Raw genomic sequence first — 24,898 nt, 5'->3', positions numbered from 1 at the left:
GGTTGTCTTCTCGTTTTGTTCCTATGAAGGTCTCTTCTCCTAAGTTCAAGCCTCGGTTCATCGGTCCCTATAGGATCTTGGAAATTCTTAACCCTGTGTCGTTTCGTTTGGATCTCCCGGCATCGTTTGCTATTCATAATGTGTTCCATCGGTCGTTGTTGCGGAGGTATGAGGTACCTGTTGTTCCTTCGCTTGAGCCTCCTGCTCCGGTGCTGGTGGAGGGAGAATTGGAGTATGTTGTGGAGAAGATCTTGGATTCTCGTGTTTCCAGACGGAAACTTCAGTATTTGGTCAAGTGGAAGGGTTATGGTCAGGAGGATAATTCTTGGGTGGTTGCCTCTGATGTTCATGCTGCTGATCCGTGCATTTCATAGGGCTCATCCTGGTCGCCCTGGTGGTTCTCGTGAGGGTTCGGTGACCCCTCCTCAAGGGGGGGGTACTGTTGTGGATTCTGTTTTTGGGCTCCCTCTGGTGGTTACAGATGGTACTGGGTGACTTGTGTTCTCTGCGGTCTCTGGTGTCCACCTGTTCTATCAGGATATGGGAGTTTCCTATTTAACCTGGCTTTCTTGTCATTTCCTCGCCGGCGATCAATGTAATCAGTGTGTCTTGTTACCTCTGCTTTCCGCTTCAGTAATCTTCAGGACAAGCTAAGTTTTTGATTTTCCTGTTCCACGTTTTGCTTTATTTTTGTTTTAGTCCAGCTTGCAGTTATGTGATTCCTTGTTGCTGGTTGCTCTAGTGGGCTGATATTACTCCTCATGTTCCATGAGTTGGCACATGAGTTCAGGTAATTTCAGGATGGTTTTTTGTAGGGTTTTTCGCTGACCGCGCAGTTCACTTATGTATCCTCTGCTATCTAGTTTTAGCGGGCCTCATTTTGCTGAATCTGTTTTCATTACTACGTATGTGCCTTCCTCTCATTTCACCGTCATTACATATGGGGGGCTGCTATTTCTGTGGGGTGTTTCTCTGGAGGCAAGAGAGGTCTTTGTTTCTTCTAATAGGGGAAGCTAGTCCTTCGGCTGGCGCGAGACGTCTAGAATCATCGTAGGCACGTTCCCCGGCTACTGCTAGTGTTGTGAATTAGGTTCAGGATCGCGGTCAGCTCAGTTTCCATCACCCTAGAGCTTGTTCTGTTTTTTTTGTGTGCTTGTCCTTTTGTGATCCCCTGCCATTGGGATCATGACAGCAGCGGTTCTGCACCCATTGACCTCCGTTGTGAGGTCAAACCCGCAGTAAAACCCGCAGACGAAAAAAATATCTGCGGGTTTTCTGCGGTTTGTGGTGCAGTACCGCTGCAGCAGGAAGTGCGTGGGCGGAGTGTGGCTGTCCCCCCGTGCCCAAATCCCACCCCCCCATGCTCCGATGCCACCCCCCCGTGCTCCGACGCCCCCCCCCGTGCCCTAATCTCCCCCCCTTATACTTACCGGGCCTCCCGGTGTCCGTCCGGCCGTCTTCTCCCTGGGCGCCGCCATCTTCCAAAATGGCGAGCGCATGCGCAGTGCGCCCGCCGAATCTGCCAGCCGGCAGATTCGTTCCAGGCACATTTTGATCACTGTGACAACCTCACAGTGATCAAAATAAAAAAAAAAGGTAAATGCCCCCCCCCCTTTATCACCCCCATAGGTAGTAACAATAATAAAATAAAGAATTTTTTTCCCCCACTACAGTTAGGGGTAGGGTTAGGGTTAGGGGTAGGGTTAGGGTATTTTCAGCCATTTTAACCCTAAAAAAACTTCCTAGAAAACAAACAGACTCTGCAGAGAAAACTGCATAAAAAACTGCATAAAAAACGCATAAAAAAACGCATCAAAAAACGCACCAAAAAGCACCAAAAAAACGCACCTGCGTTTTCTGCCAAGAGCTGTGGTTTTTAGTGCAGAAAAAACAGCAGGGAAATCAGGAACGTGTGAACATGGCCTAAGGGTTCCCAAATCTTTTATATGATTTATAATGCTGGTGTTTCATAAGGGGTAGAGTACCTTTGGGTCTCCTCTAACTTCAGTGCATGACTAAAACTTCTGTGCCCACTATGGTTACATCTCTGGATGAACTGGCAGACAGACAGAAGAGGTCCTCTGTTCAAGAACAATTTTTGGGCACTTTGCAGTCCAATAGCTCATCATAATGCACAATTCCACATGCTTTGGAGATGTAAATAGACCTCCATACCCCTTGGGTCTTTGTGTACCTGCACAGGTTACACCAATGATATGTTCTACCCTGCCTTGATGAATAGATTTATCTTCCATTGCATAATACAAACCCCTATAATCTCTGTGCACCACTGTATGTGGCCAACCACCAAGCCCTGATGTGTTTTTGAGACCGAAAAAGGATCTTGCACCTGAACGCAGGTCAAATCTCCTTGAATGTGGAGTTTTCAATTTTGCTTCTGATTCTTGGCAATAAAATAATTTTCTTTCCTTACATTCTGTTTTCCGACGTCTTATTCCAGAATTACTGTCTAGAAGTATTTGTCATATTTTCTTGCTGCTTGTTTCTTGCACTAGGACTCTTTGCTAACAGAAAATGAAGAACTCAGTACAAAGCTCAGTACAATACAAGGTGGTGAAAGAGACCAAGAAGAGTTGTTTAAAAAAAAGCAAAGCCAATTGGTTTCTGATATAGAAGACTTGAGGTCGCAGCTCACAAAGGCCAAGGAGCATGAACGACTGAAAGTCTCCTGTCTGGAGGGAGAGAAGGTACAACGCACATGAAACATCATTGCACAGTTCCATACATTTTTTTTTTTTTTTTTTTTTTACAATGGCTCTCACAATAACCAGATACTACTTCAGATTGTGTAACGTACACAGGAATGAGACTTTACATGCAGAAGTAATCTATTATTTCACCTCGTTGCTAATTTCTGCTGTCTGATTCCATTTCTGAAATGTTTGATCTTGAAATGAAATAAGTGCCGTTCTTATTGTGTGCAGCGAGACTTGGATTATCAGGATGACCTTCTCTTGTTGTTTCAAGGTCATGTATGATACAGGACATAAAACAATTGGTTTTATCTCTTTCTTTTGTTCAAAGAATACCTTCTAATAACAATTGTTATCAAGGTGAAAGGATATTCTTTGATTTCATTGAGTTCTGAAAAGAATACAAATAATAAAAATATACAGTACAAAGGTGTGCATTGCAAAAAGTAATAGCTAAGCAGGCGTCAGGGCAGATACACTCTGGCTTTCCTTCCAGCTCTAGATATATAAGCATAAAATAGCTGCCTAGTACAAAACTAGCAAAAAGTGGATGACATTCTACAAAACCTCATTTCCCGAATGCGGGAAAAATCTGCATGTGGCGATGTATTTTGAATTTGTGTTATGTCTATTCAAGAGTGATGATTCAGTACGAATTTTGCTCCTGCGAATTTCAGTGTTGAACATTATCAGCGTATCAAGCCGGCATGAGCGTACCCTAATAAGTATAATAACGTAAAGAAAATAATGCAGTAATACATCACAAACAATGCACAAAGCCAATAAAGGAGCCTAATAACAGACTAAAAGTCCTAAAGTATTTAAGGGCCTGTTCACACGTTGAGTTTTTGTCATTTTTTTAAAAGCGTTTTTGCAGCGGAAAATAAAAAACTAAGGCATTTCATATTTACATGCAAAGTGAATGAGATTTCTGTAAGAACATGCTTCTTATGTTTTCCTTCCAGATTTGAACCATCAAAGCGTTTAGTTTTGTTGTTGCTTTTTCAAAAAAAAATTAGCAGCATGTCGATTCTTTCCACATTTTTGCTGCATTTTTTCACTTATTTAAATGAATAGGAGAAACATGCAAGTAAAAAATGTATCAAAAGCACATGAAAAACGCATAGAAAATGAGTAAAAACATGCTTTCATTTTACGCAGCGTTCCTGCCAACATTCTGCAAATACTCAACGTGTGCATTTATCATAAAGGGATTGTCTGATGCGAAAAAATGTAATCCCTGTTATCTTATCAAGGCTAAACAAGCATTTTCTGAATGTATTTCTCCTGATCTCATGTCATCCAGCTTTCACATGCTCTTCTGATAATAATCTAATTACATACCCCCTCATGCCTTGCACAATATCAGTCTTACCTTTGAATTAACACCATTTGGGTGATTTGAATGGAGTGTCATAAGTGGATGTCATCTGGAATTGGGACGCCACACGATCAGGGGTGATATCAGAGGAGTATATTTATTTTAACGAAATATAAATTAGGAAAATGTTTGTTTCACTATAAAGGATATTGGGGATTAAATATTTAGTTTTGGACAATCCCTTAATTAACGGGAGTAATGAGGCGAGTGTCAGTGGTCGCCTGGCAGCTATAAAATGGCTTTGCACAAGTCACTCCGCTTATCAGATCCCAGGAGTAGCACTGTCCTTCACCCTTAAACCCTTATACAGGGATCGAAAAGGTATAAAATTGGAAGACGCAAGAATAGTCAATAAGAAAAGCTGAGGTCAAAAACAGGAAACATATACACTATACTGGAACTGAACTAACAGACCTGAGAAGCACAAAACTATATCTGGCAGCTTCCAGCAGTGGGATGGAAGAATAAGTAAGGTGTGGTGCTCTCCAGTTGGCTGGAGCAGGGAGCTGCTAACTCCAGCTGGACAGCATACACACTCAAACAGCCAGGCTGGATGGTACTGAAGCTACCCTAATCTCAGTGGTTGGACAGAGCATGCACTATTCAGAGTTTCTGGTTCCGACAGTTCTTCTATCATGATAGCCACCCGAAGAATTAATGCTCCTCCGACGTCTGTTGACAGAAGCAGACGTCGGAGGAGCAGGTCCTTGTGCAGATGTAACAACGGGTTATTTTCCCCTCAAAGAAATTATCCCCTCCCAGTAAAATAGAGGATAATTTACTGATCGCAGGGGGTCTGACATCTGGGACCCCCAGGTGATCACAAGAACTGGGCTTTACAATCCCATCTTGAATAGAAGGGAGATGTCCATGCTCGATCTCTGCTCTGCTCCATTGTCTATGGAACTGCAGGAGAAAAACGAATATTGTACTCAACAGGCCTAAAAACAATTAAGGGAGTAGGGGCCGAGCATGGTCATCTTCGTTCCATTCAAAATCAGGCTGTAGAGCCTCGTTCTTGGGGTTCCAAAGCTTTGATCTCGGGATTTCTGGGAGTACCAACAGTTGGACCCTGAGCAATCAGCATGTTATTTCCTATCCCATAAATAAGGGATACCTTGTTTTTTAGGAGGGGAATAACTCTTTAAGAAGTAAGGAACCATAGCAAAAAGGTAAATCAGAAATCGTTGGAGAAAAAAATGTTTGAATGATTTTTACATGTTTGCATACTAATACTAATTCAATTCATGAGGGAAATTTACTAAGCTAAATGTGGAATAATTTGGCTCAGTTTGTGAAGGATAACTCTTGGGAATATGCTTTGCTTTACATTTATGTGTTTTAGATATTTTTTGCTCCTTAGCAAATACGAGGCCTGGTATAGAGGAAAGACGCCTGGCCTAAAATGAGACAATGTGCAAAAAATGGGGTTCAAAATATTGAGGTAATTTGAGCCGATAGAGTGTAAAGTATGATAAAAGTGTGCACTAAATTTATTCTCCAGAATGAGCCACTGCTAAATTTTTCACATTGACAGAATGCCTAGTTAAAATTTACACTGTCTAAATGTAAGACAGAATTTGTAAATCTGCCCAATTTCTTTCTTTCTTTTAAAGGGCACTGTAAAACTATACACTAAAGACAGTTTTACCAAAAAAAGCCATAGATATTCCACTAAATCTACAAGTAGAGAAATGTCGCACATTGCAAATGTTGACTTTGGACCTGTAACTACTGTACATGTGATAATATTTCATCAAAGTAGTCACATATAAACAACAGTAGTCACATTTTTAAAGTGTACCTGACATCTAATCCATACGGCCCAGTCCAGGAGCAGCATGTATCAGGCACTGGCTGTACGATCTCAGCCAGGTATGTCTGCTTCTAAAAAGCTGCGGCGTTTCAGAGAAGAACATGCTATAAAAGCCACCGGGCGAGCTGTAGACTAGTCGGATAGGCGGGTTCCGGGCAGCTTCTCCCTGCCTGCTGCCCTGGATTGACAATGTAAAGACAAAAAAAAAACAAATAATATATTACATTGTATTGCAAAGTGTTATTCTCTCTATTACTTTACAGGCTGAAATCCTCATACAACTTGAGAACACAAAAGCTGAACTGGAAAGACTGAAAAAAAGACGTTTACCAGTGATAGCTGAATTACGCAAGGAAAAGGTTACAAAAAGCAACACTTTTTTTTTTTTTTGCTATATTTTAACATGGTGTAGTCACCCTGACAGTAAAAAAAAATCAGAATTATATTGGAGTGTTACAGGTGCTATCAGTGTATGATCATGGCCTGGGGGGTCCGGTACTTAAAGGAGATGTCACGGTGATTGTGACCCGACCCATGGTCCTGGGCGCCCAAATAAAGGGAAAGGTCTTTTAAGGGGATCTGAAATAAAGTTTGTGTTCGTGACACCACCTGTGGTATTCGGTCAGTGGGGACTGACGCTGCTTAAAGGGGTCCTCTGGTGTGAAGTTATGAAGCTAAGATGGTATAACTTCCCACAGGAGAAGTAGGTCCCCAGGGCTCCCGGTGTATAGCTGGTGATGGTGGTTAGTGTATAAAGAAACGGAGGTTCTTTACCTGGTATAAAGGTTCTTTAGTGTATAAAGAAACAGGTGTGCAGTCTCTTTACCTGGTTTACTGGAGACTTCAGGCATCCACAGTCCAAGGCACCAGACCACAGGTACAGGCAGGTTCCGGCCGGCTTGGAAGCAGGTTCAGAATCTCCGTTACCAGGTGGAGTTAGAAGCCTTCCTATTAGCGTGGTGATGTTGTAGTCCCTTACTGCCTATGGCTTCTGGCAAGGTCCTCACAGTTCTCTCTGTCCTCCATAAAGGTGGGACACAGACCCGTATGACAGGTGGCTTGAGCCTTTTTATAGAGTCTCTATCACGACCCGGGCTCTATGTGCCACTGTGCTTCTTGGCTATTAGGGTGGACAGCTTACGTGTAGTTCAGCTGTCCTGCCAGTTTCTGCTGTAAGTCTTAGAGTTCCTCACAACCTCGGTCTTCCGGCTACCAGGAATCTGCGTTCCACAGGGAGATAGTCCATACGCTGCTGTCCTTCCCTGGTGCCACTAGCCTGCGCTTCATTCTTCTGCATGCTCACTTTACACTGTTCTTCCTTCTCTGTTCCCCTGTCCAGTAGCTGCAGATCTTTCTCATGGCTGCATGGCCCCTCACACGTCTCTCTTCTTTCCTCTTTCCGCCAGGAGCTGCAGACCCCCACGTCTGCTTAGATATCCTCCTACCGTACCAGCTCCGCCTCAGCTGACAAGCTCCTCTCTGGCCTTCTCTCTCTTCCTCGTCACTGATTGACTTTCCCTCCAAAACCAAAATGTGTATATATAGGGAAGTTCCCCTGAAAACCATGTTCAGAGCTCCCCCTTCTGGCCTGGAGTGTGAACATGTTGTGGCGCAGTGGTTAGCACAGCAGCCTTGCAGCGCTGGGGTCCTGGGTTCTAATCCCACCCAGGACAACATCTGCAAAGAGTTTGTATGTTCTCTCCGTGTTTGCGTGGGTTTCCTCCGGGCACTCCGGTTTCCTCCCACATTCCAAAGACATACTGATAGGAATTCTAGATTGTGAGCCCAATCGGGGACAGTGATGATAATGTGATGTAAAGCGCTGCGGAATTTGTTAGCGCTATATAAAAATAAAGATTATTATTATGTTGTTTGCATTGTGATTACCTGATAGAAGAGATCTTCCCTTGCTTCTAAGCGTGACATGAATCTCCCCGTGAGGAAAGCAATGCCACTGTGACAACCAGGGACCGGGGGCGTCACTGTAAAAGGGCAAGGTTCCCTCCTACAAAATACTAAATCTGTAGTTACCAAAAGGGGAAACCTCCCTACACTTCTATTGACGTCCGATATTAAATATTATCACCAAACTTGACTATTAATAATTAATATCCACTTAATACGCCTCAACGTTATCTTTTCCTTATGCTATATACTAACTAAGACAAAACAGTGTAACAATAAAGGGTATTTATTATACACACAAGTCTGCAGTCTATAACATACATATATATTTATATCCAAGCTGGCGACTATATATATACAGTGGGGCAAAAAAGTATTTAGTCAGTCAGCAATAGTGCAAGTTCCACCACTTAAAAAGATGAGAGGCGTCTGTAATTTACATCATAGGTAGACCTCAACTATGGGAGACAAACTGAGAAAAAAAAATCCAGAAAATCACATTGTCTGTTTTTTTAACATTTTATTTGCATATTATGGTGGAAAATAAGTATTTGGTCAGAAACAAAATTTTATCTCAATACTTTGTAATATATCCTTTGTTTGCAATGACAGAGGTCAAACGTTTTCTGTAAGTCTTCACAAGGTTGCCACACACTGTTGTTGGTATGTTGGCCCATTCCTCCATGCAGATCTCCTCTAGAGCAGTGATGTTTTTGGCTTTTCGCTTGGCAACACCGACTTTCAACTCCCTCCAAAGGTTTTCTATAGGGTTGAGATCTGGAGACTGGCTAGGCCACTCCAGGACCTTGAAATGCTTCTTACGAAGCCACTCCTTCGTTGCCCTGGCGGTGTGCTTTGGATCATTGTCATGTTGAAAGACCCAGCCACGTTTCATCTTCAATGCCCTTGCTGATGGAAGGAGGTTTGCACTCAAAATCTCACGATACATGGCCCCATTCATTCTTTCATGTACCCGGATCAGTCGTCCTGGCCCCTTTGCAGAGAAACAGCCCCAAAGCATGATGTTTCCACCACCATGCTTTACAGTAGGTATGGTGTTTGATGGATGCAACTCAGTATTCTTTTTCCTCCAAACACGACAAGTTGTGTTTCTACCAAACAGTTCCAGTTTGGTTTCATCAGACCATAGGACATTCTCCCAAAACTCCTCTGGATCATCTAAATGCTCTCTAGCAAACTTCAGACGGGCCCGGACATGTACTGGCTTAAGCAGTGGGACACGTCTGGCACTGCAGGATCTGAGTCCATGGTGGCGTAGTGTGTTACTTATGGTAGGCCTTGTTACATTGGTCCCAGCTCTCTGCAGTTCATTCACTAGGTCCCCCCGCGTGGTTCTGGGATTTTTGCTCACCGTTCTTGTGATCATTCTGACCCGACGGGGTGGGATTTTGCGTGGAGCTCCAGATCGAGGGAGATTATCAGTGTTCTTGTATGTCTTCCATTTTCTAATTATTGCTCCCACTGTTGATTTCTTCACTCCAAGCTGGTTGGCTATTGCAGATTCAGTCTTCCCAGCCTGGTGCAGGGCTACAATTTTGTTTCTGGTGTCCTTTGACAGCTCTTTGGTCTCCACCATAGTGGAGTTTGGAGTCAGACTGTTTGAGGGTGTGCACAGGTGTCTTTTTATACTGATAACAAGTTTAAACAGGTGCCATTACTACAGGTAATGAGTGGAGGAAAGAGGAGACTCTTAAAGAAGAAGTTACAGGTCTGTGAGACCCAGAAATCTTGATTGTTTGTTTCTGACCAAATACTTATTTTCCACCATAATATGCAAATAAATTGTTAAAAAAACAGACAATGTGATTTTCTGGATTTTTTTTTCTCAGTTTGTCTCCCATAGTTGAGGTCTACCTATGATGTAAATTACAGACGCCTCTCATCTTTTTAAGTGGTGGAACTTGCACTATTGCTGACTGACTAAATACTTTTTTGCCCCACTGTATATATATATATATATATATATATACAATTATACAAATATAAAACTCTAATACAGTCCTATTTCTGTTAGCGCTTAAATTAGCCCATTGAATGAATATTAAGGTCTTTTGGTAATATGACACTTAAAAGATACTTATGTGACTAGCGCTGAATTAAACATCAAGTTTCGCTATAAATTTGCAGAGTTTTTTTGACATTTCCATTAGGAATTAAGGTCATTCCCTTTTCCAATATGGCATTGCTGTATTCGGAGCCTGAATGCGCAGGCGCTGACCACAATGCTATGCGTCTTAGGTCAGAAGCTATAGACATGCGCAGTGACTCCAGGAAGACGCCGAGATTTACACACAAACGGCGGTATGCCTGTAAGTGTATTTTTTGTTTAATTACATACTAGATTGGGACATCTGTTTAGTTCTAATTGCTCATTACCATATTTGTGTGATATTTGCAGCCTACTGTGTATGCTGGATATTGTTTTACGGTGTAATTGTATAAATATGCACATGGACACTGATGCACTTTATTAGGATACAGAGTATGTTAGCACTAATGTTAGAAAAATGAATATTGTTTTATTGATGGTTAATAAGAAACATATGTATTAGCTATATATACCCACTTCATTTGTATACTCACTGCTTGAAAAAGGATTGGAAATCCGAAACGTTGCCACGCCGTCCAGGCATTAAAGCCCACTTTTTTGTATTATTTTCTTTGTGTGCTGTTTTCCTTTTTTTCTCGTATATATATATATATATATATATATATATATATATATATATATATATATACAATTATACAAATATAAAACTCTAATACAGTAATATCACTACAGTATACAGTGATATCCCAACAATATCACAAAGCAATAACCCACAATAACCAGTAATATCACAACAATCAATTAACTGCCCGATTACCCAAATTACACATACAATATCAGCCCTCCCACGTATGGCTAGCTAACCCTAATGAATAGTACTGGGCCTATTAAGAAAAGGGGATACAGAGTATACTTAAGCCATGTGGGTCCATCATCATTCCAGGCAATGCAGGCACAGCAAAAGAGAGAGAGAACCACCTGGTCTTGTCCCTTATATGTGACCAACTAAAAGAGGTGTGTCCAGTCCAGGTGTGGGGGATGAGGTCACGGTCTATTGTCCACTAAGATACATCCCCTCAGTCCTAAATTAAACTAATTTTTCTAGCTCATGGCAGCTTTGTTTTACAGCAGGCTGGAAGGGGGGGGGGAGTTTGCTCCATGCTGCATACATGTACAGTACAGACCAAAAGTTTGGACACACCTTCTCATTTAAAGATTTTTCTGTATTTTCATGACTATGAAAATTGTACATTCCCACTGAAGGCATCAAAACTATGAATTAACACATGTACCGGAAAAAATTGGTACTGGAATTCTCCGTGTCCGTGTGCCCCTGCGTTTCTGTGGCACATCAGTGTGGCACACGTGTGCCACCCGTGTGCCCACTGGGTACCACATGGAGCGTGCAGGAGACAGCTCTAAAGTTTAGCGCTGTCCCCTGCATCGTGCTGAAACCGCGATTCATATCTTCTGTGCAGCAGCGTTTGCTGCAGAGAAGATATGAATAATCCATTTTTTTGTGGTTTTTCGTGTATAAAATAAAGGTCCATGTCCTCACCCCCTGTGCGCTTCCCCCCCCCCCCCCCCGCTGTTCTGAAAATACTCACCCAGCTCCCTCGTTGGCTGTCGCTGCTTCCTGTCCTGGCCGCACCTTCTACTGTATGCGGTCACGTGGGGCCGCTCATTTACAGTAATGAATATGCGGCTCCACCCCTATGGGAGCTGGAGCTGCATATTCATGACTGTAATCGGCAGCCCCATGTGACCGTATACAGTAGAAGGTGCGGCCAGGACAGGAAGCGTGGGGACATGGACCTTTATTTTATATACGAAAAACCACAAAAAAATGGATTATTCATATCTTCTCTGCAGCAAACGCTGCTGCACAGAAGATGTGAATCGCGGCTTCAGCACCATGTGGGGGGGACAGCACTTACTGGAGCGCTGTCTCCTGCACGGCACACGGACTGCACACGGACAACGTCCGTGTGCGGTACGTGTTTTACACAGACCCATTGACTTTTATGGGTCCGTGTAATACATGCGCTCCCACGAACACTGACATGTCTCCGTGTTTGGCACACGGAGACACGGTCCGCAAAAAATCAATGACATCTGCACAGATGCATTGATTTTAATGCGTCTACGTGTGTCAGTGGCTCCGGTGCGTGAGGAAACTGTCACCTCACGTACCGGAGCCACTGACGTGTGAAACCGGCCTAATACATAGAGATGCATCTGTACATAGAAATATACTGCTATGTCCCTGCATTTTAGAGGGAAAATAAAAGTCAGATTCTTCCTAAAAAAATGTTTCTAAAACAAAGAATGAAAAACAATTACAAAATAAGACATTTTTAATGCGCCTTTTTAAAAAAATACTAAACATAGCAAATCAGCTAATAAGACAGATTTGGTTTCTGTAATCGTAATGACCTGAGCAACACTGTGATCAGACTATTTATGGTGATGAGTAAATGGCGTAATAAAAATGGTATTGATTTTTTTCTCAATCAAGCCTATAAAAAATATAATAAAAATGTAATGCTGAGGACATAATAACAAGTAGCATAGATGCTGCTTTTTTATGCTTGTTTTCTGCAGGTGTCCGCGCCACACAACGCAATAACATTCTTCTCTGAATCACTGCGTGTTTGCTGCTTTTATGCATTTTACCTCTTAACCCCTTTACCCTCAAGGGTGGTTTGCACGTTAATGACCGGGTCAATTTTTACAATTCTGGCCACTGTCCCTTTATGAGGTTATAACTCTGGAACGCTTCAACGGATCCAGATGATTCTGACATTGTTTTCTCATGACATATTGTACTTCATGATAGTGGTAAAACTTCTTTGATCTTACCTGCCTTTATTTGTGAAAAAAAAAAAATGGAAATTGGCGAAAAATTTGAAAATTTCGCAATTTTCCAACTTTGAATTTTTATGCCCTTAAATCACAGAGATATGTCACACAAAATACTTAAAAAGTAACATCTCCCACATGTCTACTTTACATCAGCACAATTTTGGAACCAACATTTTTTTTTGTTAGGGAGTTAAAAGGGTTAAAAGTTGACCAGCAATTTTTCATTTTTACAACACCATTTTTTTTTTAGGGACCACATCACATTTGAAGTCATTTTGAGGGGTCTATATGATAGAAAATAACCAAGTGTGATGCCATTCTAAAAACTGCACCCCTCAAGGTGCTCAAAATCACATTCAAGAAGATTATTAACCCTTCAGGTTGGAATGTTTAAAAAAAAAAATGAACATTTAATTTTTTTTCACAACAAATTTATTTCAGCTCCAATTTGTTTTATTTTACCAAGGGTAACAGGAGAAATTGGACCCCAAAAGTTGTTGTGCAATTTGTCCTGAGTACGCTGATACCCCATTTGTGGGGGTAAACCACTGTTTGGGCGCACAGGAGAGCTCGGAAGGGAAGGAGCGCCATTTGACTTTTCAATGCAAAATTGACTGGGATTGAGATAGGACGCCATGTTGCATTTGGAGAGCCCTTGATGTGCCTAAACGTTGAAAACCCCCACAAGTGACACCATTTTGGAAAGTAGAGCCCCTAAGGAACTTATCTAGATGTGTGGTGAGCACTTTGACCCACCAAGTGCTTCACAGAAGTTTATAATGCAGAGCCGTAAAAATAAAAAATCATATTTTTTCACAAAAATGATCTCTTCGCCTCCAATTTTTTATTTTCCCAAGGATAACAGAAGTAATTCGATCCCAAAAGTTGTTGTCCAATTTGTCCTGAGTACGCTGATACTCCATATGTGGGGGTAAACCACTGTTTTGGCGCACGGCAGAGCTCGAAAGGGAAGGAGCGCCGTTTGGAATGCAGACTTAGATGGATTGGTCTGCAGGCATCCCGTTGCATTTGCAGAGCCCCTGATGTACCTAAACAGTAGAAACCCCCCACAAGTGACCCCATATAGGAAACTAGACCCCCCAAGGAACTTATCTAGATGTGTTGTGAGAACTTTGAACCCCCAAATGTTTCACTACAGTTAATAACACAGAGCCGTGAAAATAAAAAAATCTCTTTTTTTCACAAAAATTATATTTTAGCCCCCAGTTTTGTATTTTCCCAAGGGTAACAGGAGAAATTGGACCCCAAAAGTTGTTGTCCAATTTGTCCTGAGTACACTGATACTCCATATGTTGGGGTAAACCCCTGATTGGGCACATGGGAGAGCTCGGAAGGGAAGGAGCATTGTTTTACTTTTTCATCGCAGAATTGGCTGGAATTGAGGTTGGATGCCATATCATGTTTGGAGAGCCCTGATGTGCCTAAACAGTGGAAACCCCCTAATTCTAACTGAAACCCTAATCCAAACACACCCCTAACCCTAATCCCAATGGTAACCCTAAACACACCCCTAACCCTTACACACCCCTGACCCTAATCCCAACCCTAATCCCATCCGTAAATGTAATCCAAACCCTAACCCTAACTTTAGCCCCAACCCTAACTGTAGCCCTAACCCTAACCCTAGCCCCAACCCTAACCCTAGCCCCAACCCTAACCCTAGCCCCAACCCTAACCCTAACCCAACCCTAACTTTAGCCCCAACCCTAACCCTAACCCTAATCCTAATGGGAAAGTGGAAATAAATACATTTTTTAAATTTTATTATTTTTCCCTCGCTAAGGAGGTGAATAGTTTGATTTACTATTTATAGCGGGGGTTTTTAGCGGATTTTTATGATTGGCAGCTGTCACCCTAAAAGACGTTTTTATTGGAACCATTTTCGGGCACGTGAAATTTTTGGATCGCTTTTTATTCCGATTTTTGTGAGGCAGAATGACCAAAAACCAGCTATTCATGAATTTCTTTTGGGGGTGGCGCTTATACCGTTCCACGTTTGGTAAAATTGATAAAGCAGTTTTATTCTTCGGGTCAGTACGATTACAGCAATACCTCATTTATATTTTTTTTATGTTTTGGCGCTTTTATACGATAAAAACTATTTTATATAAAAAATAATTATTTTTGCATCGCTTTATTCTGAGAACTATAACTTTTTTATATTTTCACTGATGATGCTTTATGACGGGTTGCTTTTTGCGGGAGAAGATGACGTTTTGAGCGGTACCATGGATATTTATATCCTTTTTTTGATCGCGCGTTATTCCACTTTTTGTTGGGCGGTATGATAATAAAGCATTGTTTTTTGCCTCGTTTTTTTGTGACGGTGTTCACTGAAGGGGTTAACTAGTGGGACAGTTTTATAGGTCGGGTCGTTACGGACGCGGCGATACTAAATATGTGTACTATTATTGTTTTTTTATTTAGATAAAAAATGTATTTATTAGAACAATCTTTTTTTTATGATTTTTTTTTTTTTTTTTTTTTACACATGTAAATATTTTTTTTTTAACTTTTTTACACTGCCCCACGGGGGGACATCACACTATAGTGTCAGATCACTGATCTGACACTTTGCACAGCACTGTGTCAGATCAGCAATCTGACAGGCAGTGCTCCTGGCTTACCAGCGCCTGCTCTGAGAAGGGGCTTGTAAGCCACCTCCCTGCAGGACCCGTAAGCAGCCCCATGGCCATTTTGAATCCGGGGCCTGCAGGGAGAAGGAGGTAGGAAACCCTCGGAGCAACGCGATCACATCGTGTTGGTCCGAGGGTCTCAGGGAAGCAAGCAGGGAGTCCCCTCCCTGTGCGATGCTTCCCTATGCCGCCGGAACGCTGCGATCATGTTTAATCGCAGTGTTCCGGGGGTTAATGTGACGGGGGCGGTCCGTGAAAGCTCCTGGCATATAGTGCCGGATGTAAGCTGTGATAGTCAGCTGACACCCGCCCCCTGTGAGGACGGCCGATCGCATATGATGTACTATCCCGTCGGTGGTCATACGGGCCCACCCCACCTCAACGGGATAGTACGTCTAATGTCAGAAAGGGGTTAATTGATTTGATTTAGATGCAGATGTAAAGCGGCCTTTCTAACGCTTTTTAATTATACAGAAAAGCTTTGATTCTGCACTTTTTTTACATGTTATTTTTCAGGCTCCGCATAGAAGCCTATAGAGAAAAAAATGCAGCAAAACTGTGCAATTCAGCAGTGTCTTTAGATGCACCAAAGGCATTTGGACATTTAGGCGTGTTCACATGGAAGCATAAATGTTGCGTTTTTTTTCTGATGCCATTTTTGCACAGAAATTCTGCAGCATTTTGCGTAAAGACGCTGTTGCACTGTGCGGTATTGGTGCTTTTTTTCCACTATAGGCTTCTGTGCGGAGCCTATAAACACACACGTAATAAGCTGCAGTTACTTTTTTAAGTGCAGAATCAAAGCTTTTCTTTCCTTTAAAAACCCGATTTCACAAATACACTTTAAAAAATCAAATAAGGGGAAAGGGATAAAAATGTAGCAAAAATGCTACCGAGCCCTCTGACACTTCCTACCAGGGTGAAAAGAAATGGCAAATGGGTGTGGTTTGGGGGCGTGGCTATTTGGCATATACAAGGTTTGCCGCTGCACGATTCATGCGCCACATGGTTTGTCTCTTTCTTTTCTGTTAAATTTGGGAGGCATTCTGAATCTGCCAGTCGGCTAACTGGTAGTCCGGTGGAATAAACCGACTTTCTTTGTTGATTGCTTTAGTTCATCGGTATCTAATTAGTGGAAAACCACTTTAAGGAATATTTATATTATTTTATTATGTCAAATGTATTAAATATTTAAATTGTTGTTCTTTCAGGACTACAACTTACTGGAGATTGAGAAACTGAAGGCTTATGCTGAGAAGGTAATTGTTAAGGAGGAGGACCTTTCACCATATTTTCATGTTGCACTGGACACACTATGTAATATTGGCTGCAGAGCGGAATAAAACACATATATTTTTCTTTATTTCGTCTCTTCATTGCAGAGATATTAGCAATCAAAGTTGGGCTGCGGGGCAGTAGCATAGCTCCCGGGTGGGCAGAGGGTCCGGTTGCCACGAGCACCATGATCATTAGGACCATCCACAATTTGCATAGTTTTAGGCGCTCCCTGAAAAAACACATTTGTTCAGAGCGCCTACCACGGTCACTAATCAAACTCATTTTATGATTGTGTGTGTAGCTCATTCACTATCCCCATCTATCCCCCACCCTCTGAAGATGTCTGGACCATCATTGTAAATACATCATTGTAAATACACACCTGTACTTTGTATTTCCCCACCTCATTGTAGATTGTAAGCTCTCACGAGCAGGGTTGTTTTATTTCGCTTTAATTATTGTATTGTTAACGTTGTTACTGATGACTGTTGTGTTTGATACTGTTAAACTGTAAAGCGCTGCGGAATATGTTGGCACTATATAAATAAAGATTATTATTAAGGAGTCCACCCACAGCTACGCTACCTTTAACTATATCGGCATGCACACCCACTATAGTTGAAGCACCAGTCCAGCAGGTTTTTATTTTCTGTGCTGGAGTGACGCTTTAAATCTAAGCCCCCTGACCCCGGTCATATACTCACCCTTTGGCATCTTCACAGTTTTTTTGGTGCCGCTCCAGTTCCCCTGTGCCATCTTGTGACAGTAGGGTCTCACTGGCCAGAAGTCAGAAGCTACATCAGACGCTCTCAATACAAGTCTATGACAGCCAGAACGAGGTTCATAGACTTCTATTGAAAAGTGACCTCCCCTCAGCTCCATGAAACACTGGAGCTGCCAGGAGGTCATTTTTCGCCGGAGACCATCCCGAGCGACGCTGGAAACAGATGAAGGCAGCGGCATGTGAGTATGAGACAGGGGGCAGGAGAATTACATTTAAAGCACAAATCCAGCTATTAAATAAAATGAAAGCTTGTGTGGTGCTTTAAGCTGTGTGGTAGAGCAGAGATCTGTTACTATTAGTACTATACTATGATCTCCTTGCACTCCTGCTCCCCATTCTGTAGACCGCATGTCGCTTGATGCCTATGGTCTACAGAAGTGCAGGGGGTGCAGTGTCAGAAGCGCCGACGCATGCACACAACACCAGCAACCTAGCACCGTGAGTCATCACACCACGCCGGGACTCTGATGTCCACTGCATGCTCCGGAGCTTTGCAGGAGGGCTCATCGGGATCCTGGATTATGTGAATATATGATGTTTTTTATTTTAATTAAAACATGTGGTATGAATGTGGGGACATTATAAAGTATGGAGGTTCCTCATACATTGTAATGGCTAGTGGATGGAGGGCCTTCATACAGTGAGGAGACTACTGTGGGGGGCTCTCAAAGTGTGAGGGACATTATACAGCTATGGGGCCATTATGCATGTGGGTGCAATATGGGGGCCATTATACAGTGTGGGTGCAAATGTGGGGGCTATTATAGGACATGGGGGCCACTATACATGGTGGGTGCAAATGTCAGGGCCGTTCTACATCATGGGTGCAAATGTGGGGGCCATTATACAGTGTGGGTGTAAATGTTGGGGCCATTATAGAGAGTGGGTACAAGTGTGGAGGCCATTATACAGCATGGGTACAAATGTGGGGGCCATTATACAGTATGGGTGCAAATGCGGGGGCCATTATACAGTTTTTGATGGCCATTATCTAGTTTGGGAGCTAATGTGGGGGACATCATACAGTGTGGGGGCCATTATACAGTATGGGAGGTAATGTGAGATCCATTATACACTTTGGGGGCTACTGTTAAATCCATTTTACAGTGTAGGGGTCCCCAGAAAGTGTAGGGACTAATCATACAGTGTGGGGCCTACTGTAGTGGTCATGCTACAGTGTGGGGGCAACTGATCATTATACTGTGTTTTGGGGGAGCACTGAGGACATCATACTGTATATAGGGGAGCTGTGGGCCCATCATACTATGTATAAGAGAGCTATGGGCCCATCATACTGTAGACGAGCTATACATGGTGGGACTTAAGGGGATACAGGAAATGTTAAGTGGGAACTTAACAAGTATTATTGTTATATGGGCCCACTGTGTATTGCGACTGTCAAAGGTGCACATGGGTGCATTATTAAGTTCTAGGAGCAAAATGTGGACAATATTTTCTAGGGCACTTGCACAAGGCATTCATATTTTCTAGAGGGGAATTTTGCCATATAGAGGTTGCAAAGGAGGTATTTATTTTGTAAGGGGCTCAGTGGTGGAATTACTATGTGGAACAGTAATAGGAGCTCAGTTTTTGGACATACAGTAGGTTCAGTGATAAGGACACATATGGAAGTAGCGGCTCAGCATTGGGGTATCAGTAGGATGAGGTGTTTGTGTATGTTGGGGATAGATGGAGATGGTGCAGGAAATGTGAGAAGTGAAATGTGTCTTTGTTGTAATTCCTGCAGCCGAGTTGTGGCTAGAAGAAGTTGTCATGTCGGTCTGGGCCAGATGGGAAAAGACGGGAAAAGTGAATGACTCCATCAGAAAGAACGTCAGCTGTATATCATTATCTATAACTGTGCTGTAATCGCTTATATGTTCTGTAGAACTGGTATCTACCACTGTATGGTCACCATATGGCGGTAATATCAGTGTTTGGTCTTTGTATAGATAATTTTTTTCAGTAATACCATGGTCATCTCCTGAGGTTCCCCTATACCCATTATTAGGGGATGCCACCATAGTTGTAATCAAGGTTACCTGGTTAGGGGCCTACTCAGGTGTTTCGTTCTCCCGAGCTGAACCTCAAGCTACACCTCCACTGTACGGGTATCTTGTGCCTAAACACGGCTTCCATTGGCAATCACTTGACGAGAGAAGTATAACTTGCTGATGTCCATACCAGCTTTATTCTAGAAAGAAGCTTTTTTCTTGATAATCGCTTTAAGGAAAAAATGTCAATGTTGAGGAATATGTATTAAGGTACCGTTACACTAAACGATTTACCAACGATCACGACCAGCGATACGACCTGGCCGTGATCGTTGGTAAGTCGTTGTGTGGTCGCTGGGGAGCTGTCACACAGACAGCTCTCTCCAGCGACAAACGATCAGGGGAAAGACTTCGGCATCGTTGAAACTGTCTTCAACGATGCCGAAGTCCCCCTGCAGCACCCGGGTAACCAGGGTAAATGCAGCGCCCCAGAGATCTGGTCGTTGCAGTATGACACTCTGCCACCAAGGGGAGTGATGGTACGTTTGATGGCACTGAAGGAATTCTACTGACCAGGTATCACCAGCACACATTACACTTCACACTCCGGCCACTAGGGGGAGAAAAAGGCTTTATTTATTGGGCCACTCCTCACACTGGTAAAACTAGGGTCTGGATAGGAAGTTAGTCAGAAGCTGACTGGGTTGGATTCAGAAAACATCCCGTGGCAGGGGGTGCTGCAGGGAGAAGACACAGGGGGGTCCCTGTCGGGCGTGGGAACCTGGCAGGTGCCTAGCGAACAGAGCAGAACGTTACGGAACCGTGCCTGCACACCCCGTGGCGGTATCCTAAGAAAGTGACACGAAGGGAAGGATATTGTGGAACAGTGAGAAACGAGATCAAGCACAAAGGAGAACCAGTAGGAGTCGTGCCGTGAGACCGAGGCAACATCCTACTGAGGAGCGTAGCCGGTGGCCGGAACACCACGGGAGTAACTCACTCTAGGCCTTACTTCGAACTCTGCAGGACAGTTAATTATAGGTTGGCTGTCTACCTTAAATTTCCTACGAAGACATAGGGGGCAACGCGTGGAGAGGGGCGTCTCTAGGGTCCCGGAAGAGTTCCGAGCCTTCCCGTCATACGGGTGCGTCCTAGCCATAACATACCTGGGGGACGAGAAACTAGTAACATCTGGAACAAGAGAGAGAGAATTAGAAAGAACGAACGAACGAGAACAGAAGTTGTGAGGACTATTCCGAATGCTCAGCAGGGTAGCACTACAACACACAGGCGCTAGTGGTAGGCAACGATTTCCACCTGCAAAGGGAACTCTGGATGTGCCCATCGGACCGGCCGGTCTCAGATAGCCCTGTTAAGCGTGCTCTGGATTGAGGATCCTAAAGTCTACAGTAAAGAAACTGCAACCTTGTGTCCTCGTTATTGACTGCACCTCACACCATCACCATCTACCTTACTAGGAAGCCCTGGGGACACACTTCACCTGTGGGAAGGTATACCATCCAGCTGCTATTCCATCACCCCAGCGGACCCCACCGCAGCGTCGGTCACCCTGACCGAACACCACAGGTGGCGTCACGAATCCCTGATAGACTGTACCACCTTTATTGGACGCCCCTTAGCAGGGTCGCGGACCGGGTCTACCCACCGTGACAGCATCAGAACCGAACCAGAGAGGCCCGGTACCGAGAACTCGTGGCCCTGTGTCTGGGGGCGCTCCAACTTGGCGTCACGAACAGGATCGTACTTAAGCCTGAGAAGCAGGTCATGTGTGCCTTGGAATTGTGATTGAAACGTGTTTGGACTGTGATTTATTGCAAGGACTGTGTATTGCTGTTTGCAATGACCTGATAGTTACTGATAATAAGGACGAGCTCTGGGACGTGGGAACTCTGCTGACCGCAATCCCTAAACCTATCAAACACACTAGAAATAGCCGTGGATTGCGCCTAACGCTCCCTATGCAACTCGGCACAGCCTAAGAAACTAGCTAGCCCTGAAGATAGAAAAATAAAGCCTACCTTGCCTCAGAGAAATTCCCCAAAGGAAAAGACAGCCCCCCACATATAATGACTGTGAGTAAAGATGAAAATACAAACACAGAGATGAAATAGATTTAGCAAAGTGAGGCCCGACTTACTGAACAGACCGAGGATAGGAAAGGTTACTTTGCGGTCAGCACGGTGCGGAGGCGCTCCCTCTGCGTCCCAGAGCTTCCAGCAAGCAAGACAACAAATTAAATAGCAAGATGGACAGAAAAATAGAAAACCAAAGAAATACAAGCTGGAACTTAGCTTCTGATGGGAAGACAGGTCACAAGAACGATCCAGGAGTGAACTAGACCAATACTGGAACATTGACAGGTGGCATAGAGCAAAGATCTAAGTGGAGTTAAATAGAGCAGCAGCTAACGAATTAACCTAGTCACCTGTGAAACTCAGAAACACCCACCAGAGGAAGTCCATGGACAGAACCAGCCGAAGTACCATTCATGACCACAGGAGGGAGCCCAACAACAGAATTCACAACAGTACCCCCCCCTTGAGGAGGGGTCACCGAACCCTCACCAGAGCCCCCAGGCCGACCAGGATGAGCCAAAACCTTGAAACAAACTGGGAACCTCTGTCAGAAACGATGTTCTCCGGGATACCATGTAAACGAACCACATGCTGGAAAAATAATGGCACCAAATCAGAGGAGGAAGGCAATTTAGACAAAGGTACCAAATGGACCATCTTAGAAAAGCGATCACAAACCACCCAAATGACCGACATCTTTTGAGAGACGGGGAGATCCGAAATAAAATCCATAGAAATATGCGTCCAGGGTCTCTTCGGGAGCGGCAAGGGCAAAAGCAACCCACTGGCACGAGAACAGCAGGGCTTAGCCCGAGCACAAGTCCCACAGGACTGCACAAAAGAACGCACATCCCACGACAAAGACGGCCACCTGAAGGATCTAGCCACCAAATCTCTGCTACCAAAGATTCCAGGATGCCCAGCCAACACTGAACAATGAATCTCAGAGATAACTCTACTAGTCCATCTATCAGGGACAAACAGTTTCTCCACTGGGCAACGGTCAGGTCTATCAGCCTGAAATTTTTGCAGCACCCGCCGCAAATCAGGGGAGATGGCAGACAAAATTACCCCCTCTTTGAGAATACCCGCCGGCTCAGGAACACCCGGAGAGTCAGGCACAAAACTCCTTGACAGGGCATCAGCCTTCACATTCTTAGAGCCCGGAAGGTACGAAACCACAAAATCAAAACGGGAGAAAAATAACGACCATCGAGCCTGTCTCGGATTCAACCGTTTGGCAGACTCAAGATAAGTCAAATTCTTGTGATCTGTCAAGACCACCACGCGATGCTTGGCTCCTTCCAGCCAATGACGCCACTCCTCGATTGCCCACTTCATGGCCAACAATTCACGATTACCAACATCATAGTTACGCTCAGCAGGCGAAAACTTTCTAGAAAAGAAAGCACATGGCTTCATCACTGAGCCATCAGAACTTCTTTGCGACAAAACAGCCCCTGCTCCAATCTCAGCATCAACCTCAACCCGAAACGGAAGCGAAACATCTGGCTGGCACAACACAGGGGCAGAAGAAAAACGACGCTTCAACTCCTGAAAAGCCTCTACAGCCGCAGAAGACCAATTGACCACATCAGCACCCTTCTTGGTCAAATCAGTCAACGGTTTAGCAACAGTAGAAAAATTAGCGATGAAGCGCCGATAAAAATTAGCAAAGCCCAGGAACTTTTGCAGGCTCTTCACAGATGTCGGCTGAGTCCAATCGTAAATGGCCTGGACTTTAACAGGGTCCATCTCGATAGTAGAAGGGGAAAAAATGAACCCCAAAAATGAAACCTTCTGAACTCCAAAGAGACACTTTGACCCCTTCACAAACAAGGAATTCGCACGAAGGACCTGGAACACCATTCTGACCTGCTTCCCATGAGACTCCCAATCATCCGAAAAGACCAAAATATCATCCAAATACACAATCAGGAATTTATCCAGGTACTCTCGGAAGATGTCATGCATAAAGGACTGAAATACTGATGGAGCATTGGAAAGCCCGAATGGCATAACCAGGTACTCAAAATGGCCCTCGGGCGTATTAAATGCAGTTTTCCATTCATCGCCTTGTTTAATACGCACAAGATTATACGCCCCTCGAAGATCTATCTTGGTGAACCAACTAGCCCCCTTAATCAGAGCAAACAAATCAGACAGCAGCGGCAAAGGATACTGAAATTTGACTGTAATTTTATTAAGAAGGCGGTAATCAATACAAGGTCTCAAAGAACCATCCTTCTTGGCCACAAAAAAGAACCCTGCTCCTAACGGTGATGACGACGGGCGAATATGGCCTTTCTCCAAGGATTCCTTTATATAACTCCACATAGCGGCGTGTTCTGGCACAGATAAATTGAACAATCGGCCCTTAGGAAACTTACTACCAGGAATCAAATTAATTGCACAATCGCAATCCCTATGAGGAGGTAGGGCACTGGCTTTGGGCTCATCAAATACATCCCGATAATCCGACAAAAACTCTGGAACTTCAGAAGGAGTGGAAGACGAAATAGACAAAAATGGAACATCACCATGTACCCCCTGGCAACCCCAGCTGGACACAGACATAGATTTCCAGTCCAATACTGGATTATGAACCTGTAGCCATGGCAACCCCAAAACGACCACATCATGCAGATTATGCAACACCAGAAAGCGGATATCCTCCTGATGTGCAGGAGCCATGCACATGGTCAATTGGGTCCAATACTGAGGCTTATTCTTGGCCAAAGGCGTAGCATCAATTCCTCTCAATGGAATAGGATACTACAAGGGCTCCAAGAAAAAACCACAGCGCCTAGCATACTCCAAGTCCATCAAATTCAGGGCAGCGCCTGAATCCACAAATGCCATAACAGAATAGGATGACAAAGAGCAAATCAGAGTAACAGACAATAGAAATTTAGACTGTACCGTACCAATGGTGGCAGACCTAGCGAACCGCTTAGTGCGCTTAGGACAATCGGAGATAGCATGAGTGGAATCACCACAGTAAAAACATAGCCCATTCCGACGTCTGTGTTCTTGCCGTTCAGCTCTGGTCAAAGTCCTATCACATTGCATAGGCTCAGGCCCATGCTCAGATAGTACCGCCAAATGGTGCACAGCTTTACGCTCACGCAAGCATCGATCGATCTGAATGGCCAAGGACATAGACTCATTCAGACCAGCAGGCATGGAAAACCCCACCATGACATCCTTAAGGGCTTCAGAGAGACCCTTTCTGAAGATTGCTGCCAGGGCACATTCATTCCACTGAGTGAGCACAGACCACTTTCTAAACTTCTGACAATATATCTCCGCTTCATCCTGACCCTGACACAGAGCC

The 24,898-nt window shown here is 43.8% G+C and overlaps 1 protein-coding gene across 1 annotated transcript in view; it reads left to right on the top strand.

The window, feature by feature from the left end:
* The window catches only part of LOC138681403 (CAP-Gly domain-containing linker protein 1-like), a 54,376-nt gene that overhangs the window by 17,721 nt on the left and 11,757 nt on the right, over window positions 1-24,898 (top strand). Inside the window, exons 3-5 of the mRNA XM_069768883.1 lie at window positions 2,517-2,708; window positions 6,175-6,270; window positions 16,621-16,668. Coding sequence (XP_069624984.1) covers window positions 2,517-2,708; window positions 6,175-6,270; window positions 16,621-16,668 — 336 coding nt within the window. The remainder of the gene's footprint in view (window positions 1-2,516; window positions 2,709-6,174; window positions 6,271-16,620; window positions 16,669-24,898) is intronic.

Source organism: Ranitomeya imitator, chromosome 5, assembly GCF_032444005.1.
Source record: "Ranitomeya imitator isolate aRanImi1 chromosome 5, aRanImi1.pri, whole genome shotgun sequence".
NCBI classification, from domain to species: Eukaryota; Metazoa; Chordata; class Amphibia; order Anura; family Dendrobatidae; genus Ranitomeya; species Ranitomeya imitator.
This window is presented reverse-complemented; position numbering and strand designations above follow the sequence as displayed.